The 15,523-nt window shown below is 50.6% G+C and overlaps 9 protein-coding genes across 9 annotated transcripts; 5 read left to right on the forward strand and 4 right to left on the reverse strand.

Moving 5' to 3' along the window:
• The first annotated feature begins 833 nt into the window (after window positions 1-833).
• Window positions 834-2,903, forward strand: BJY04DRAFT_176925 (putative salicylate hydroxylase). The gene is made up of 8 exons (XM_073709540.1): window positions 834-873; window positions 973-1,255; window positions 1,311-1,315; window positions 1,381-1,457; window positions 1,513-1,570; window positions 1,621-2,359; window positions 2,425-2,756; window positions 2,814-2,903. The coding sequence occupies exons 2-8, from the start codon at window positions 1,209-1,211 to the stop codon at window positions 2,855-2,857; spliced, it is 1,302 nt and encodes a 433-aa protein (XP_073576772.1). The 5' UTR covers window positions 834-873; window positions 973-1,208; the 3' UTR covers window positions 2,858-2,903.
• Window positions 2,904-2,914: 11 nt separating this feature from the next.
• On the reverse strand, window positions 2,915-5,002 carry BJY04DRAFT_176927 (NADH:flavin oxidoreductase/NADH oxidase). The gene is made up of 3 exons (XM_073709541.1): window positions 4,603-5,002; window positions 4,171-4,515; window positions 2,915-4,098 (listed from the first exon to the last, which is right to left on the reverse strand). Exons 2-3 carry the CDS (start codon window positions 4,348-4,350, stop codon window positions 3,013-3,015), a joined length of 1,266 nt encoding a protein of 421 aa, XP_073576773.1. The 5' UTR covers window positions 4,351-4,515; window positions 4,603-5,002; the 3' UTR covers window positions 2,915-3,012.
• BJY04DRAFT_44311 (uncharacterized protein) lies at window positions 4,390-5,028 on the reverse strand. The gene is made up of 2 exons (XM_073720398.1): window positions 4,603-5,028; window positions 4,390-4,515 (listed from the first exon to the last, which is right to left on the reverse strand). Exons 1-2 carry the CDS (start codon window positions 4,825-4,827, stop codon window positions 4,435-4,437), a joined length of 306 nt encoding a protein of 101 aa, XP_073576774.1. The 5' UTR covers window positions 4,828-5,028; the 3' UTR covers window positions 4,390-4,434.
• On the forward strand, window positions 5,004-7,044 carry BJY04DRAFT_176931 (argininosuccinate synthase). Its single transcript, XM_073709542.1, has 9 exons — window positions 5,004-5,192; window positions 5,253-5,294; window positions 5,354-5,374; window positions 5,437-5,508; window positions 5,571-5,695; window positions 5,758-6,246; window positions 6,298-6,377; window positions 6,439-6,514; window positions 6,571-7,044. Exons 1-9 carry the CDS (start codon window positions 5,135-5,137, stop codon window positions 6,856-6,858), a joined length of 1,251 nt encoding a protein of 416 aa, XP_073576775.1. The 5' UTR covers window positions 5,004-5,134; the 3' UTR covers window positions 6,859-7,044.
• A 223-nt stretch (window positions 7,045-7,267) lies between these two features.
• Window positions 7,268-9,446, forward strand: BJY04DRAFT_176936 (cytochrome P450). The gene is made up of 3 exons (XM_073709543.1): window positions 7,268-7,673; window positions 7,732-8,007; window positions 8,061-9,446. Exons 1-3 carry the CDS (start codon window positions 7,497-7,499, stop codon window positions 9,219-9,221), a joined length of 1,614 nt encoding a protein of 537 aa, XP_073576776.1. The 5' UTR covers window positions 7,268-7,496; the 3' UTR covers window positions 9,222-9,446.
• Window positions 9,447-9,578: 132 nt separating this feature from the next.
• Window positions 9,579-10,539, reverse strand: BJY04DRAFT_212931 (uncharacterized protein; the record flags this gene model as incomplete). Its single annotated transcript, XM_073714733.1, has 2 exons — window positions 9,579-10,396; window positions 10,449-10,539. The coding sequence occupies 2 exons, from the start codon at window positions 10,537-10,539 to the stop codon at window positions 9,579-9,581; spliced, it is 909 nt and encodes a 302-aa protein (XP_073576777.1).
• Window positions 10,540-10,659: 120 nt separating this feature from the next.
• On the forward strand, window positions 10,660-11,851 carry BJY04DRAFT_176938 (SDR family NAD(P)-dependent oxidoreductase). The gene is made up of 2 exons (XM_073709544.1): window positions 10,660-11,294; window positions 11,358-11,851. The coding sequence occupies exons 1-2, from the start codon at window positions 10,948-10,950 to the stop codon at window positions 11,818-11,820; spliced, it is 810 nt and encodes a 269-aa protein (XP_073576778.1). The 5' UTR covers window positions 10,660-10,947; the 3' UTR covers window positions 11,821-11,851.
• Window positions 11,852-12,092: 241 nt separating this feature from the next.
• On the forward strand, window positions 12,093-14,379 carry BJY04DRAFT_227218 (Zn(II)2Cys6 transcription factor; the record flags this gene model as incomplete). Its single annotated transcript, XM_073718585.1, has 5 exons — window positions 12,093-12,236; window positions 12,333-13,179; window positions 13,233-13,896; window positions 13,955-14,143; window positions 14,192-14,379. The coding sequence occupies exons 1-5, from the start codon at window positions 12,160-12,162 to the stop codon at window positions 14,377-14,379; spliced, it is 1,965 nt and encodes a 654-aa protein (XP_073576779.1). The 5' UTR covers window positions 12,093-12,159.
• Window positions 14,368-15,520, reverse strand: BJY04DRAFT_176940 (class II fructose-bisphosphate aldolase). The gene has a single exon (XM_073709545.1). It carries the CDS (start codon window positions 15,325-15,327, stop codon window positions 14,734-14,736), a length of 594 nt encoding a protein of 197 aa, XP_073576780.1. The 5' UTR covers window positions 15,328-15,520; the 3' UTR covers window positions 14,368-14,733.
• Between the last annotated feature and the right edge of the window lie 3 nt (window positions 15,521-15,523).

Raw genomic sequence — 15,523 nt, forward strand, 5'->3', positions numbered from 1 at the left:
GTGCCTCGGGGAGGAATTACTCAACGCTGGGTGGATGGCCATATACCTACAAGTGGGGAATCATGAGTATTCCAAGAATCCATACCAATGAACAGGCAAAGCAAACCATCTGGGTGAAGGCTGAAGCGTCGTTCAGAAGCTACTGTGCTCTGAAATAACTGACATGCCTATGTTAGAGAGCTCCTACAAGATGATTCCAGTTCACATTAAAGCGACACTTGAACCCGTTCTGCCGTAGAAAGCTCGGTCATCTGACTGTCCGCAAGAACATGCTTTTTTTTGTGTTGCACGTCACTACATCGGTCTCATCGGATCAGGCCATATCAACTTTTGTTTCGTGAAACAAAAGGGGGCAGGGTGCAAGTCAGGACAGAAAAGCGGTTGTTCGGCAGTCGGTGATACAGTTGTTGCCGTAGATATCGTGATAAGTTTTGGGTCTTTCTTGGGGCCGCTCTCAAACAGACAATCTGAGATCAGCGGATAGAAAGAACAATGGGGCTGTCCCCTGGGGCATCATCACCAGTCTTACGGAGCCCCGAGCTGCCCATCTGGGGATGGGATATTAAAGCTCGGCAAATCGACGCAGGAGGAAAAGCCGAACGGCTCATCTCCACATTCAAAGCTGGCTCCGCTTGCAGAGGCGTGATGATTCGAGCAAGGCCGAGTGCGTCCCGAGAGGCGACTTCGGCCACCTGGTTGAACCATAGATTGAGCAGCAAAATCAAATTCTCGTGGCCCTTGCATGCAACAGAATTCTAACTCTAATATGGGGTCTCCCCGGGACAAGGGGCACAAGATAGGTGGTGCTGCATCACCACCGTCTTCCCAAATTTGATCGCAAAGGGTGGTTTATGTCGAATTTTGATGGTTCGTCCTATACAACGTAAGCTTTTCATGTTTAATAATGCGCATTATGTACTCCTAAGTCCGAGCTAGGGTGAAGTGGAGAATCGAAGGCTTTTGCCGTACTTACCGGAGAGCAAGCCCGATAATATAATTATCAAGCTTCTTCGCCCCATGATCCGGAATTTTGTCTCTCATTCCATCCCATTAGTCTTTCAATCTTGCCCCATATAATCCGGAGTACACCCGGGTCTTGCAGAGTGTACAAATCTAGTCAATAATACTTGTCTTCCGACCCATTATACCACGACCGGCCAGCGCCAAATTCGAGGAAATAGAGGGTAGCAATCAGCCTCACAACTGCCATGGCGATCACACAGGCTAAGACACCCTTAGAGGTTGTCGTTGTTGGGTAAGTTCATTGATCAGTCTGACACGGAGCTTCGCGACTAATGTCAGTACTGCAGGGCCGGTATGTCTCTGAAAGCCTTTGAGAGATGTGCCTTGTACGTAATAATCAGCAACTAATTGACCAAGGAATTGGCGGCATGGCTGCAGCCTTAACCCTAGGCCTACGAGGCCACCACATTACAATCCTAGAATCAGCACCGAAGGTATGGAGAACTCTCGGTCAAGAAATGTTGAGTCCAGGGATTGATAGCCACTCAGCTTCTTGAGGTCGGTGCAGGTATTCAGGTTTCCCCGAATATGTTAACGTTGTTTGACCGTAAGTTCAAATCGATTGTAGCCAATGCAAATATGCTGATAGGTTCTTAGGATGGAAAGTATCACCATTAATACACGCCAAGGATGTTGCACTAGAGCAAATCCACGTACGGCGGTGGCAAGACGGCAGTCTTCTTGGTACTATGCCAGTGAACAAGACCTTTGGCCAACAAGTGGTCATTCATCGGGCAGACCTTCATAACGCACTAATCGAGAAGGCTCTGGAGCTGGAAAACGTGGAGCTACGTGTGAACTCGCACGTAACAAATGTCGACTTTGACTCCACAACAGTGACGCTCGCCAGCGGCAGTGTTGTTAATGCTGATATTATCATTGCAGCTGACGGCATCAAGTCGATGATCCGTGATCAACTGCTAGGCGAGAATGCATCGAAGCCGATGGCAACCGGCGATGCGGCGTATCGGATAATGCTCCCTAGAAGCGCCATGGAGAGCGACCCTGACCTGAAAAAGCTAGTTGAAGTCCCAGAAGCTACACGCTGGCTTGGTCCAGAACGGCATCTCATCGCTTATCCGGTCCGAAATTATGAACTGTTCAATGTTGTCCTTCTCCATCCTGACCGCCACGGAATTGAGGAGTCATGGACCACGAGAGGCTCAAAGCAGAGAATGATTGACGACTATGAGGGATGGGATCCGATTGTCAACAAGCTCATTGACTTGGTACCTGACGATGAGGTTCTGGAGTGGAAGCTGTGTCTACATCCACCGTTGAAGACATGGATTCAGGGGTCTGTGGCATTGATTGGAGACGCGTGCCATCCGATGCTGTAAGTGCTTCATCAGACCGTAAAGCAGTTGAGCAAGAAGGCATCAGCTTACCCACTCTCATCAGACCGTACGTTGCGCAAGGCGCTGCTCAGGCCGTGGAGGATGCCGCAGCGCTGGGGGTGTTATTATCGGAGATCACATCGAAAGGACAGATTCCTCTTGCGCTACAAGCATATGAAAAGTCCCGCAAACAGCGTGCAGAGACAGTGCAGCAGTCTGGGTCGTTGAACCGAATCACCTTGCACTTGCCAGATGGGCCGGAACAGTTGGCACGTGATGAACAGTTTCGTGCATCGTTAACAGGAGGGTCAAATCCTGACAAATGGTCAGATAGACAGACGCAAGAGTTCCTGTGGGGATGGGATGCGGAAAAAGCGGCGTTGCAGACATGGGATGGTGAGTTTTCTGTCCTTGGTGGCTGAAGGAACACACGCGCTAATTTCACCTGTGCAGAGTACCAGGGAAGTACCTTTTCTAGCGTTCAACACCATCTGTAACGGAGAGTTGCAGTGTTTTCGAACCATTTATTATTGTATATACCAATTTAGTATTGTCCAGGCTATAAATAGATCTAAACATATTTTACTTCAGGGTTCCATTGCCCGTTATTAGACTTTATCTACCGATTACCTTGGTTTGTTTTGCAATCTCTCTAGATCTTGCCCGACCTCTTCCTTAAGTACGGGCCACCACCTCGAGAAGAAAAGCCCCATCGGATCTGATTTGCCATTCCAATCTCGACGCCGAGCTCCTCCGCAAATGTCCAGACGAGCCCTGGATTCTTCTGGAAGCCACGGCCGATGAGGGTGATATCCAAACCCTCTTTCTCGAGCAATGTGTTCGCTAGGTGGCCGCTATCAATCATCCCAACAGTGCCCACAAACAATTTATTCCCTACTGCTTTCTTCACAGCGGCCGCGAAGGGTGCTTGGAATCCTGGCTTGGATTGGATCTTTTGAGCTGCATGAGTGCCACCGCTACTGACATCGAGGACATCAACGTTGCCGCTCTCGGCCAGAATCTTTGCGAATTTTATTGTGTCCTCCAAACGCCAGCTTGGCTGATCGGGCTGTACCTCTTCCAACCAGTCGGTAGCGGACACCCGTAGAAAGACCGGGAGGTGATCTGGGACGGCTTCTCGGGTCAACTTTGCGATCTCGAGGCTTAGTCGTATACGGTTCTCAAAGCTTCCACCGTACTCGTCATTTCTTGTGTTTACAGCAGGTGATAGGAAAGACATCAGGAGATAGCCGTGTGCGTTATGGATCTCGACAAAGTCAGCTCCTGCACGAACAGCCCGTTTGACCGCAGAAACCCATGAAGCCTTGAAGCTTTCGATATCGTCCTTGGTCATCTGTTTCGGGACGGGAAATTTGTCTGAGAACGGGATGTCTGATGGACCTCTGACACGATTCGGCCACCCCCCGACCTTCTCGGTAGCAGTGTCACCAAAGGATAACCATGGCGGAACAGTACTGGCTTTCCGACCAGCGTGCGCGATCTGAACTCCAATTATTTGACCCTGGCTGTGAGCGAACTCGATCACGCGTCTCATGGGCTCAATCTGTGAATCTTTCCAGAGACCTAAATCTTGCGGTGTAATACGTCCTTCTGGCTCGACTGCCGTCGCTTCTATCATCAGAAACCCGGGCCCACGCTGAGCGATTCCGCCCAAGTGGGCCATATGCCAGTCAGTCATATGTCCATCGTCTGCTGAATATTGGCATAGCGGTGAAAGCTGTCGAGTGGCCCAGCTGTTAGCTATGCATTGCTACAACGGTCGATATCAGAAAAACCCAGGGCCACAAACCCCAATACGGTTATGCAAAGTGATGCCTCTCACTTTGAGAGGCTGAAACAACTTTGGAATAGGCGCCTTATCAGATTGCGGATCGGCTGCTGTTCCCGCTGGGGGTTCTTGGGCGGGGGTAAAGTAGGAGATACCCGAAGCGGGTTTCACCTCCATGTCAGGAGCTTGTTTTGATGCCATTTCTGCAAATGAAGTTTTGAGCGAAGTCTGATAGCCTGGCCTGAGTCAATTGCATTAAAGAACCCAAGTGAGGGGTTTGGTCGGTTAAATGTGAAAGTCGGCTAAGCAGCTTGGAATCATGGTGATGTCAAAGCTTGGGTGGAGAAGAATGGGCAATAGGACAACCTAGGTAGGCAATTCCTCGTTAACAAAGTATGAAACATTTTCACGCTGGCCATATAGTAAATGTTATGGTGCTTTGTTTTCTCTTACCAACGAAAAAGCCACGCCCTTATGGGTTTCATTGAGGTAATATGGAAGGCCAAGGTTGAAGGGGCAGACCGCTTCTCCTCTGATGCAGCCTGGACTTCCTGGAGTGGCTTTCCGGCGTCCGCTGCCATTCAATTTCCGGGGCGCCCGTCCTGACTCCTGGCCCGGACGGGGACATCGGGGCTGGCTGCCACTTAGGTTTGCTCTGGCGCTTTCAAGCCTCGACATGCTGGCAAGACCCGCAAACTGCCAGAAAGGAGAATAAGGTCGGTGCTTGCCCTTGTTGCCAGCAGGCCGGTTCAATTGGAAAGCGAGCGATCGACGCTTATCAGTGCCAAGCGACCCAAGCTGCAAGATTGATAGCGAGTCAGCGAGGTCGGAGCCAGGGCCGCCTCCACTCCGGCTTTCCGCATCCCGCCAAAACTTTTTCCTTGGGGTGACTCAACCGATCGACCTTCATATCTCCCCTCCATTCCTCTTCTGCTTCTTTCTTTATCCTCAATTCCCTTCACTGTCAACAAATCGTCTCTTCAAAATGGGCAAAGGAAAGATCTGTGTTGCTTTCAGCGGTGGTCTTGACACCAGCATCATCTGTTAGCTTCTTCCTATTCCGCTTTCTTCCCCACGTGCCCCGGCTGATCCAGAGTACACAGTGAAATGGCTCATCGACGAGGGCTATGAAGTCGTTGCTTTCAGTGAGTCACCCTCCCAATTGATTGCTGCGTCTTCATTTTCGATGCTAACGGATTCTCAGCTGCCAATGTCGGCCAGGAAGGTAAAGCGATCGCTCTGAATTGTCCTCCACCGCTACTTGCGCTCTGACACTTCGCTCTCTAGAGGATTTCGATGCCATCAAGGAGAAGGCTCTGAAGCTCGGCGCTGTCAAGGCTGAGATTGTCGACCTCCGCCGTATGTTCCTTCCAACGATTGCTGAGATTATACAAGTTTGGGGTTAACCTTGCGGCGTACAGGGGAGTTTGTCGAGGAGCTGTGCTTCCCCGCTATTGCTTGCAACGCCATCTATGAGAATGTTTACCTTTTGGGTACTTCACTGGCTCGCCCGGTGATTGCCCGTGCTCAGATCGATGTTGCCAAGGTTAGTGTCGCGCTCTTTGAACGCTGTTGTGTGGATAGAAGCTGACCGATTTCTGAAAATAGAGGGAAGGCTGCTTTGCTGTCTCCCACGGTTGCACCGGAAAGGGTAACGACCAGGTCCGCTTCGAGCTCGCCTTCTATGCCCTGCAGCCCGATATCAAGGTCATTGCCCCGTGGCGTGACCCCGTCTTCTACGAGCGCTTCGCTGGTCGTAACGATCTCCTCGCCTATGCTGCCGAGAAGGACATCCCCGTCACATCCACCAAGTCTAAGCCCTGGAGTATGGACGAGAACTTGGCTCACTGCTCTTACGAGGCTGGTATCCTCGAGGATCCCGATATCACGCCCCCTGCCGACATGTGGAAGCTCACCGTGGATCCCCTCTCGGCTCCCGACAAGCCCGAGGACTTCACCGTCCACTTTGAAAAGGGCCTTCCCGTCAAGCTCGAGTACACTGAGAACGGCGAGCAGAAGACTGCCACCGATGCTGTTGAGCTTTTCTTGACTGCTAATGCCATTGCTCGTCGCAACGGTATTGGCCGTATCGACATTGTGAGATGCGCTTTAAGAATCTAAATCCGGCATGATGCTAATTCTACATAGGTTGAGAACCGCTTCATTGGTATCAAGTCCCGTGGTTGCTACGAGACCCCCGGCCTTACCTGCTTGCGCTCTGCTCATGTGTATGTGCATATTCACCTCCCCCCCCTTTCGAATGATCATACTGATATTGACCTTCCGTAGTGATCTTGAGGGTCTTGTCCTCGACCGTGAGGTCCGCGCCCTTCGTGATCAGTTCGTTACTGTCAACTATTCCAAGGTTAGTGTTCTTCCCTAGCTTGTCCTCCCAGACAAGGTTGCTCATCTTCTTGACAGCTCCTCTACAACGGTCTCTACTTCTCTCCCGAGCGCGAGTTCCTTGAGCAGTCCATTACTGCTTCTCAGAAGACCGTCAACGGCAAAGTCCGTTGCCGTGCCTACAAAGGCAACATGATCATCCTCGGTCGCTCCTCCGAGACCGAGAAGCTGTACGATATGTCCGAGTCCAGCATGGACGAGATCGGTGACTTCTCTCCCTCCGAGACTACCGGCTTCATTGGCGTTTCCGCTATCCGTCTCAAGAAGTACGGTCAGATGAAGCAGGCCGCTGGCGAAAAGCTGTAAATTGTGAAATCGCTGGTACGAATTACGATTGCGGGTTTGAAAAGCGCCTTTGGGGAAGGCATGTGCAATTTAAGGGTTTTGGTTTGTATGGCATGGGTTAGATAAATTTATGTGTAATGGAATAGAAAAATGTGATCACGGCATACAAGACATTAAACATCACCAGCTTTCTGGCCTTCTGCGGACGAGTCAAAGTCTTGAGGGTAATCCAAAAAAAAAAAAAGATCTCATATGATTCGCTGTCATATTCCAGAATAAGTATCCAGATCGTAATCTTCATGCACTAAAGCCTCGCAAGTCCCAATCAGCGCAGAGTGCAATCCCACCACGCCCCAGCGATGACGCTCCGAGGTTCGAAGGTTTCTGCCTGTCAGGAATGATGGGCTCGCAGCCTCGCAGCCTCGCACATCTCGTATATTCGCGGTCTGCGGGGGAGTTAAACTGTCCGAGACACTAGCTTTGAGAAAGTCGCTCGTTCTAAGTTCTTAGTGCGCCACTATATCCTGACGTGGTCTTAAACTTAATGCCATCTCCCGTCTGACATCCCTTGCTACCGGAGGAGGTTTTGTTCTCATACAGTCAGTACGGGATCAGAACAACCCAACTTTGAACGCGGCTTGGATACATTGGAGCTCGAAATGATCCGGATACCCTGGGGTTTGTTATATGTCGGCGCTGCGAGCTATGCGACTATAACTTCCAGCTTCTCAACGTTTGTTGTTCTCTCCGTGGCTATCACTGCCCTTAAAATTCTTCATGCCACCCAGCTTTACCCGGCATTCTTGACACCTATTAAGCACATACCTACCCCTCATGTAAGTGGTCTATCGTGCTTTACCATACAATACAATTCTCCGATGCTAATCGCGACAGAGACGATCATGGCTCACTGGAAACAGCGATACGTACGTTATCCAGACACCGTTCGAGGATATCCGGGAATGGATCAAGACAGTGCCAAATAATGGCCTGCTACGGTACTACGTAGTAGGAAATATGGAGCGGGTGCTCGTCGCGACACCAAAAGCTCTGAGCGAGCTTCTCGTCCAAGGTGCGTACGACTTCCAGAAACCAGCGGTGATGCGACGCTCGTTGGGGCGTATTGCCGGCAAGCACGGAATTTTACTTGTAGAAGGTCAGGAACACAAGGTAGGTACATTCTAACACAGTTTCCATAAGACCTATAGCTGATCCAGCATTAGAGACATCGAAAAAACCTTATGCCTGCTTTTTCCTATCGTCATATCAAAGACCTTTACCCGACCTTTTGGGCCAAAAGCGTGGAGATGACCAGATGCATCGAGAAGGATTTGCAGGCACGTGGGAGCCCCGACGACAACATCGTTGAAATCCGACCATGGGCAAGCAAAGCTACATTGGACATTATTGGCCTTGCAGGCATGGACAGAGACTTCGGATCCCTCGCAGATCCGAAGAATGAACTAGCCGCTCAATATCACCGCGTGCTCCAAGATCCCCCACTCTGGCTCAAGCTTCTATTCGCGGCCAGTGTTGTCATGGGTGGCGCTAAACTGTTACAAGCTCTTCCGATCCAGCGAAATGAGGACATATCAGAAGGAAGCAATTACGTTCGGCAGGTAGCGCAGCAACTCATCAGCGACAGGAGAGAAACAATTAAGCACAACCCGGATGAATCAGAAACAGGGAAAGACATCTTATCAGTGGCTCTGAACAGCGGAATGTTCACCGACGAGGAGCTCATTGACCAGATGATGACTTTCCTTGCCGCCGGCCATGAAACAACTTCGAGTGCGTTGCAATGGTCAATCTACGCTCTTTGCAAACACCCGGATGTCCAAGAACGTCTTAGAGAAGAGATTCGCGCCAGCCTACCCCCTATCTCGGTTGGAAATCCGGAGCCCATCACAGCCGCAACTCTTGACTCCCTCCCATACCTCCACGCCGTCTGCAACGAAGTACTTCGCTTCCACCCCTCCGTACCAATTACCTTCAGAGAGCCACCAGTTGACACTATGCTCTCCGGAACCCTAGTCCCTAAAGGCACCATGCTCACTATATGCCCGGAGGTGATCAACCATCACCCTGATCTATGGGGTCCGGACGCAGACAAATTTGACCCTGAGCGATGGCTTGGGCCTGGACGAGCTAACACCGGGGGTGCGAGCAGCAACTATGCCCTTATGACGTTCCTTCACGGACCGCGAAGTTGTATCGGTCAGGGATTTGCGAAGGCCGAATTGGCTTGCTTGGTAGCTGCCACTGTGGGACGATTTCATATGGAGTTGGCAGATCCAAATAAGAAACTTGAAATCAAGCGGAGTGCAACTGCCTCTCCATTGGATGGGGTACTTGCTCGTCTTACACCTCTAGAGGGCTGGTAATTGGATTTATCATCCTCACATTGATATGTATTTGTGTGTTTATTGCGCACTTACTAAAACCATTGAGCTTTTTCTGATATCTCCTATCAATTCCATTCTCCCATTCATGTGGATATATATGGCGAAACAGTAATATCAAGGCTCGCCATAACTATTGACAATGTATCTAAGCTTATATTCTTTTACAAGTTATCAAATTTCAAGGCCATAACCCTTACCCTTGAGTGAAGATCCAACGCACGACAAGGACCGTTCGGTTTGATGCAACGCATCTTTGGGGCCAGCAAGATCCTAGCCAGTTCGCTGGGTTGGGGCTCTTAACAGACTATTAACCAGTCAATAACCTATGCACGAAAATTAATATACCACAGAGAACTTACTTCCAATAACACCATTAACCGGGATGTCAATACTCGTCGTGTAGCTGGCCGCATCACTGAGCAGGTATACATACGCACCACCCAGCTCTTGCACCTGTGCTAGCCTTGGGATACCACCATAGTACTTCAGCTGCTGCTCCCAGTCTGGCTGCTGCGGGACCCAATATGTCATGGCCGTCTGCACAAGACCAGGTGAGACACTGTTAACCCGGATACCATACTGAGCCCATTCCATCGCGAGTGTGTGTGTCATATTGCGGACACCGGCTTTCGAGGCGCCGTAGGGGGCTGAGGGGACTCTCTGAAGATAGTCGTTGTTAGTCAAGCTCTCTTTAAACCCGATAACTCGAGCCAGGAAGGGCTGGAAAGCTACCTTATTCGGCCTATAACTCGCCATGCTAGCGGTAAAAACCACACTTCCCTTAACTCCTTGCTTAATGAATGCCTTCGCAGCAGCCCTAGCGGTAAAGAACGCCCCGAACAGATTCACATTGAACAGCGTCTCAATCTCCTCTTTCGTAAAGTCCAGCGCGGCCTTGTGGTGTGTCCGGCCAGCGTTCACAACCACACCATGTAACCCGCCTGCCTCGGCAATGATCTTGTCAATAGCAGCGATTATGGTCTCTTCTTCTGTGACGTTCGCAGCGATGGCGTGGAGTTTGTTGGGGAAACGCTTTGAGAGGGCAGCGAAGTCATCGCCTGTTTCGCCGATGTCAATGGAGTAGACGTGCTCGGCCCCGTTGACGAGGCAGGATTCGGCGATGCCGAGGCCAATACCGCGGTTTGCGCCGGTGACTTGGGATTGTTGGTGAGAAGGTGGGGTTGTGCTAAGGGAGAGGTGGCTTACTGGCGATCACCTTAGTGGCGAGTGTGAGTTGAGTCTGGGAAGCATCGGCTGATACATTCTCAGCGTGCTCTGTGCTTGCAGCGGGGGACATTTTGGTGATGGGGAAGGGCTGTAAGAGATAGAAGGCTCGATAAAGATAGAGGGGGGATTGTGATGTGCTAGCAAGAGCCAAGCTACTTATAAATAATGACCTGGATGATAAGCAGTTTGATGTGGGTTTGTTGCATCTGATGACGAGTAAAATAATGCCATCTCATCTATACATTACCCTCGAGCCGAGTTGCGAGGTGATCAGTTGGAGAGTGTGGGGAGCGCGGGGCGCCTCGACACGAGGGTACCCCGGCCAACCCCCTCTCCAAAAGAACAAGAAGGCAGACGAAATCAGAACTTCAGTCAAATTCACTTTCTTCTGCTTCGGCCGGTCCATTCTTGTTTTATCGCCATCTCTCGATCAATCGTTCTCTCCTTCCAAGCGCAGTCACTTCTTATACGTGAAACAATGGCCCTTCCAGCTTGGAATATCCTCCGTGGCAAGACAGCTGCCATCACCGGTGGAACGACAGGAATCGGTCGCGCAATCGCACTTGAATATATCAGACAGGGGGCCAACGTCGCGATCAACCATCTGGGCTTACCAAAGGATGAGCATCTCCGTCACAGCCTTCTCGAAGAAGTCGACTTATTACACAAGAAGGGAAAGCCAGCAGGAGAAGTCCTCGAGATCGCGGGCGATGTGACAAATCCCGAGACCTCGACCGCATTGATTAGTGAAGCTGTGAAGCGCTGGGGGAAGCTGGATGTTTTCGTCGCAAATGCCGGTGTTTTCAAGCAAGCCGATTTCCTTGAGTGAGTACCCGCCTACTTTCTAGGCTTTCGCGAAAGTGCGACACATTTGACCTGTTATTCCAGGATTGAGCCCGCCCTCCTAAATCAAAGTCTCGATGTTAATGTCAAAGGCACATTCTACTCCTGCCAGGCAGCAGGACTCCAGATGGTCAAGCAGGGAAACGGCGGTTCCATCATCAGCATCTCCTCAGTCAGCGCACTCGTCGGCGGCGGTCTCCAGACACACTATACTCCCACCAAGGCTGCAGTCCTGTCTCTGATGCAATCAATGGCAATCAACCTGGGGAAGCACAAGATTCGGTGTAACGCGCTCCTCCCGGGAACCATCAACACGCAGCTGGCAGATCATGATATGAAGAATCCGAAGAAGAAGGCTTATCTGGAGGCTCGCATTCCACTTGGGAGGATTGGAGATCCGGAGGATATGGCTGGACCGGCAGTATTTTTGGCATCGGAGGAGATGAGTCGTTACGTGAACGGGTCGGGATTGTTGGCTGACGGTGGGATGTTCAGTAACCTGCAATAGATCGTATTCCTAGAGCACTTATTTAGAAACAATGTACCATTTCTCAGTTCAAGATCGAAAATAAGCCACCGAAATGAATTCAGCTGTAGACAAAAAAAAAAAAAAAAAAAAAAAAAACGACGGAACCTTTGTGTGCCCACGTAAATGCCTACATAGATACCAACCTACTAGGTAGGTAACTACCCCATGCCAAGAAACAACCGAGTCGAGCCTCCGTCCGGGGCCCCAAGCTGCAGTCCAACCTCTCCCTCGACACTTCCTACGTATTCCCTCGACACTGCAGGTCAATGAGATTTTACGTCCCTCCCGACTCGCTTTCATTTGAGACCTGCCCCCAAAATGGTTAGTGATAATCCTGTTCGATTATCTCGTAACCGGAAATCCCGTGGTCGCGGTCTCCGCACCAACACTGGCTGGTATGCAGACCTCCGCTATTTCTTTTGCTTCGTCGCTTGCTTTATTCCAAGCTTGGCTGCTTTCATCGTCCATCACCGAGCTAAATTCATTTACAGTGTGACTTGTCGGAAACGACACCTGAAATGCGACGAAGTCAAACCAGTCTGTGGCCCGTGTCTTAAGGTCGGCCGGCACTGCATCTACTCTCATTCGTCTGGCAGCCGAAATCATGTTGAAAAAAGAGTCGAACATCCGGTTGAAGATGAGGGCACTGGCGAAGATTCTGCGGACGCAGCCCAGCCGTCTGCGCCCTTTCTCCCACCCCTGGCTGATAGTGGCACAAACAACTCGCCTGACAGGCAGCACGACTCTACAATTCTCTCGTGGACTCCTGCACATGACCAACCCTCACTTCACGCTCTCGACCAACTTGCAGCCATAGTAGCGATTGATCAAACAACACCACCACTCCTCAACGGACCCTCAGCGGGCCATTATTCCTCTGACATACCGCACTCAGTGACCAGCTCTATCGAATCACCCGGGCCAACCGTCAACGCGGCTACTGTACGGTGGTTTGATTTGCTCGCCAATGATGCGGTTAGAGAGAGTCCTCAGGTTTCGGGAGTCATCGGAGGTTATGGACCAGACGCGATCGAGGATGCAGATGTGTCGCAGATTACCCCTCTTCAGCGTGCTACACGGATAGTGGATCGTAACCATCTTGAAGTCGATGGAGGCTTGCAAGCAGAGCTCAGAGGATTACAACCGGAGCTCAATACCCATATTATTGAGTCACCCGGAAGTTTACCTTATGAAGAAAGTCTGTGGCAAGCGCAAGAACCCATTCAGCTCCTTCCGCGGGAATATTCGCTCTTCGAGAATTTCGTGCAGCATGTCAGCCCTTGGATTGATCTCTTCGACCCAACGAACAAATTTTCCACATTTGTGCCTCATCTTGCGGTAAAAACATGCGCGTCCCTGGTATTGAGTGATAACGATCTAATCTTTTGAAGATGCGCAACGCAGGCTTGCTGAATGCAATACTAGCCCTTTCTTCTCGACACCTCTCGATCAACCCTGACTCGCCCTCTCCTGACCAGGCTCATCGCGAAATGTCGTTACAGTATTATTACCAGACTTTACATTATGTCCAGAAAGCTATGCAATATTCGAGCTACAAAACTAGTCTAGAGTTACTTGCCACGACGCTCATCATCTCAACATACGAAATGTTAGATGATTCGAGCCAAGACTGGCAACGGCATCTCGAAGGAGTCTTTCTTATTCAACGATCACAAGTGATACATGGGGATTCTGGTGGACTCAAAAGTGCCGTTTGGTGGGCATGGCTCTGTCAAGACGTGTGGGCCGCTTTTCGCGAGAGACGTAAGACCCTCACCTTCTGGGTTCCCAAGAAGACGTACGCAGACCTGTCGCCAGCTGAGATTGCTGCTCGATCCGTGTTTGTTCTTTCAAAGGTCATCAATTATTGTTCGCGGGATGAGTGTATCCTTGCCGAGATCAATATGCAGGCAAGGGTTAGTCGGGCGAAGCACTTGCGAAACATGCTCGACGAGTGGTGGAGTTATTTAACTGTTGAGTTCTCGCCACTGCCTTCAATGACGCCTAGCTTCTCGTCAGCCTTTCGTCCTATATGGATCAGAACTCCAGCATTTGGTATGTATGCCACTTGTGAACTCATGGTCCCTTTCAAGAGATGCTAATACGACCAAAGCTGTTGCAGTGCAATTGCACTGCGTAGCTCACATCTTGATTTGCTCTCACGAGCCGAGCCTTGGAGGTCTAGATCAATTCATCGAGCGACAGGCGAGGATTAGACAAGGCGTGGAGATTATATGTGGTATTGCTATGACCTTAAAGGATGATGCTTCTAGTCTGATCTCTTCGCAATGTTTATTTATCGGTATGTTGGGAGCTATTTTTACCGAAGCATAATTACTGACATGGCTAGCCGGCATGTTCACGCAAGGCAACCGGTCCCGCGAATGCGTGCTGGATCTCTTAGAGTCCTGCCGTCGACGTACAGGTTGGCCAGTTCATTCCTTTGGCGATGAACTGAAACAATTATGGACGACTGCCGAATCCCCGAAGCCGAACGAGACAGTAACATACGCAAGTATACTATCAGGTCACCATTGATATATTGTTACTATCACGTACAGAGCGCTATGCTTTCCCTGCTGAGCCGCAAATCTCCATCCACCTGATGGTTTGCTGAGCTACCTTCTCTATTCCCTCCTCAATTAATTGAGTATGTGGAATCTTTCCGACATTGGCATGAAGATGGCTATAATAGTCGTCCAACACCAGCTTGTTGACGTTTATTTTGCTCACCCCAGCAGCAATGCACGTCTTCATAAGCTCAGGCTCAAAACCATTAGTTCCGTGCAGTACCAAGCGGACCCTACCATTTGCCTGTCCTCGAATATCATCCAGCCTAAAACATCTATCAGTCCTGCTGAAGGTATTCTGGTTGATGAAGCACATGATCTCTTACCTGTGGAAATCGAGGCTAGGCCCTTGGGGGCCATATTCTCCGTGGACGTTGCCGAAAGCCGGGGCCAATGCATCGACCCCTGTAGCAACGAACTCATCTACCTCTTCTGCAGTGGTCATGCATGCTTCCAACCCAGCTGTATCCATCACTCCGTCCTCCCCGCCTTCAATCCGGCCCGGTTCGGCTTCAGTGGCAATCTGTCGCTCATTGCAATGTCGCACCCACTGCGCTGTCTTGCTTAGGTTGACTTCCTTCTCGTAGTGTGACATGTCTACCATAATGCTGTCGAAGGGCAACTCAGCAGCCCGGCGAATGAGGTCTTCCGATTGTGCATGGTCGAGATGAATGGAAATGGGAACGTCGGCGCGTTTAGCAGCTTCGGCGGCGGTCCGCACGAGCAAACCGTCGAATGTCTCGATAGCCCATGGGAAAAATTGAATGATGAGCGGAGAGCGCGCTGTTTTTGCAGCTTTTATCAGCCCGTGGACTTGCTCAATGTTGTATGCGATTGCCGCTATCACGCCGTACTGGCCGGCCTCGGCATTGCGAAGGATGCGAAGGTGCTTGTTGGTTTCTCTCCAGTTTGCCATGGTTGTTCTCTCTATCGAATAAACTCGTTCTCAATGGGATTCTCCTCATTCGCGAGTGCTGCGTGAACTTTTAACATTCAGGTTTGCGCTTAGGGGGCAGACCCCTGGCAGCTAGGACTCGTCTCGGGGACATCCAGAGCCACCCCACTGCGGGGTTAATGCCCCACGGAAAGACAACTCGCAATTCCTCCGAAGT

The sequence above is a fragment of the Aspergillus karnatakaensis genome (assembly GCF_047715665.1).
Source record: "Aspergillus karnatakaensis strain CBS 102800 unplaced genomic scaffold BJY04scaffold_2, whole genome shotgun sequence".
NCBI lineage: Eukaryota > Fungi > Ascomycota > Eurotiomycetes > Eurotiales > Aspergillaceae > Aspergillus > Aspergillus karnatakaensis.

Excerpts from the sequence above, each read along its gene's own strand:
- BJY04DRAFT_176940 (XM_073709545.1), bottom strand. The coding sequence starts at position 15,327 with ATGGCAAACTGGAGAGAAACCAACAAGCACCTTCGCATCCTTCGCAAT.
- BJY04DRAFT_176925 (XM_073709540.1), top strand. The coding sequence starts at position 1,209 with ATGGCGATCACACAGGCTAAGACACCCTTAGAGGTTGTCGTTGTTGG. Across the intron at positions 1,571-1,620 it reads TATGTTAACGTTGTTTGACC|GATGGAAAGTATCACCATTA; the intron begins GTAAGTTCAAAT and ends ATAGGTTCTTAG. Across the intron at positions 2,757-2,813 it reads GGCGTTGCAGACATGGGATG|AGTACCAGGGAAGTACCTTT; the intron begins GTGAGTTTTCTG and ends TCACCTGTGCAG.
- BJY04DRAFT_44311 (XM_073720398.1), bottom strand. The coding sequence starts at position 4,827 with ATGTCGAGGCTTGAAAGCGCCAGAGCAAACCTAAGTGGCAGCCAGCCC. Across the intron at positions 4,516-4,602 it reads AGGGCGTGGCTTTTTCGTTG|GTTGTCCTATTGCCCATTCT; the intron begins GTAAGAGAAAAC and ends TTGCCTACCTAG.
- BJY04DRAFT_176931 (XM_073709542.1), top strand. The coding sequence starts at position 5,135 with ATGGGCAAAGGAAAGATCTGTGTTGCTTTCAGCGGTGGTCTTGACACC. Across the intron at positions 5,295-5,353 it reads CTATGAAGTCGTTGCTTTCA|CTGCCAATGTCGGCCAGGAA; the intron begins GTGAGTCACCCT and ends ACGGATTCTCAG. Across the intron at positions 6,247-6,297 it reads GTATTGGCCGTATCGACATT|GTTGAGAACCGCTTCATTGG; the intron begins GTGAGATGCGCT and ends AATTCTACATAG.
- BJY04DRAFT_176936 (XM_073709543.1), top strand. The coding sequence starts at position 7,497 with ATGATCCGGATACCCTGGGGTTTGTTATATGTCGGCGCTGCGAGCTAT. Across the intron at positions 7,674-7,731 it reads AGCACATACCTACCCCTCAT|AGACGATCATGGCTCACTGG; the intron begins GTAAGTGGTCTA and ends TAATCGCGACAG. Across the intron at positions 8,008-8,060 it reads TAGAAGGTCAGGAACACAAG|AGACATCGAAAAAACCTTAT; the intron begins GTAGGTACATTC and ends ATCCAGCATTAG.
- BJY04DRAFT_176927 (XM_073709541.1), bottom strand. The coding sequence starts at position 4,350 with ATGGCATCAAAACAAGCTCCTGACATGGAGGTGAAACCCGCTTCGGGT. Across the intron at positions 4,099-4,170 it reads CTTTGCATAACCGTATTGGG|CTTTCACCGCTATGCCAATA; the intron begins GTTTGTGGCCCT and ends GCCACTCGACAG.
- BJY04DRAFT_176938 (XM_073709544.1), top strand. The coding sequence starts at position 10,948 with ATGGCCCTTCCAGCTTGGAATATCCTCCGTGGCAAGACAGCTGCCATC. Across the intron at positions 11,295-11,357 it reads AAGCAAGCCGATTTCCTTGA|GATTGAGCCCGCCCTCCTAA; the intron begins GTGAGTACCCGC and ends CTGTTATTCCAG.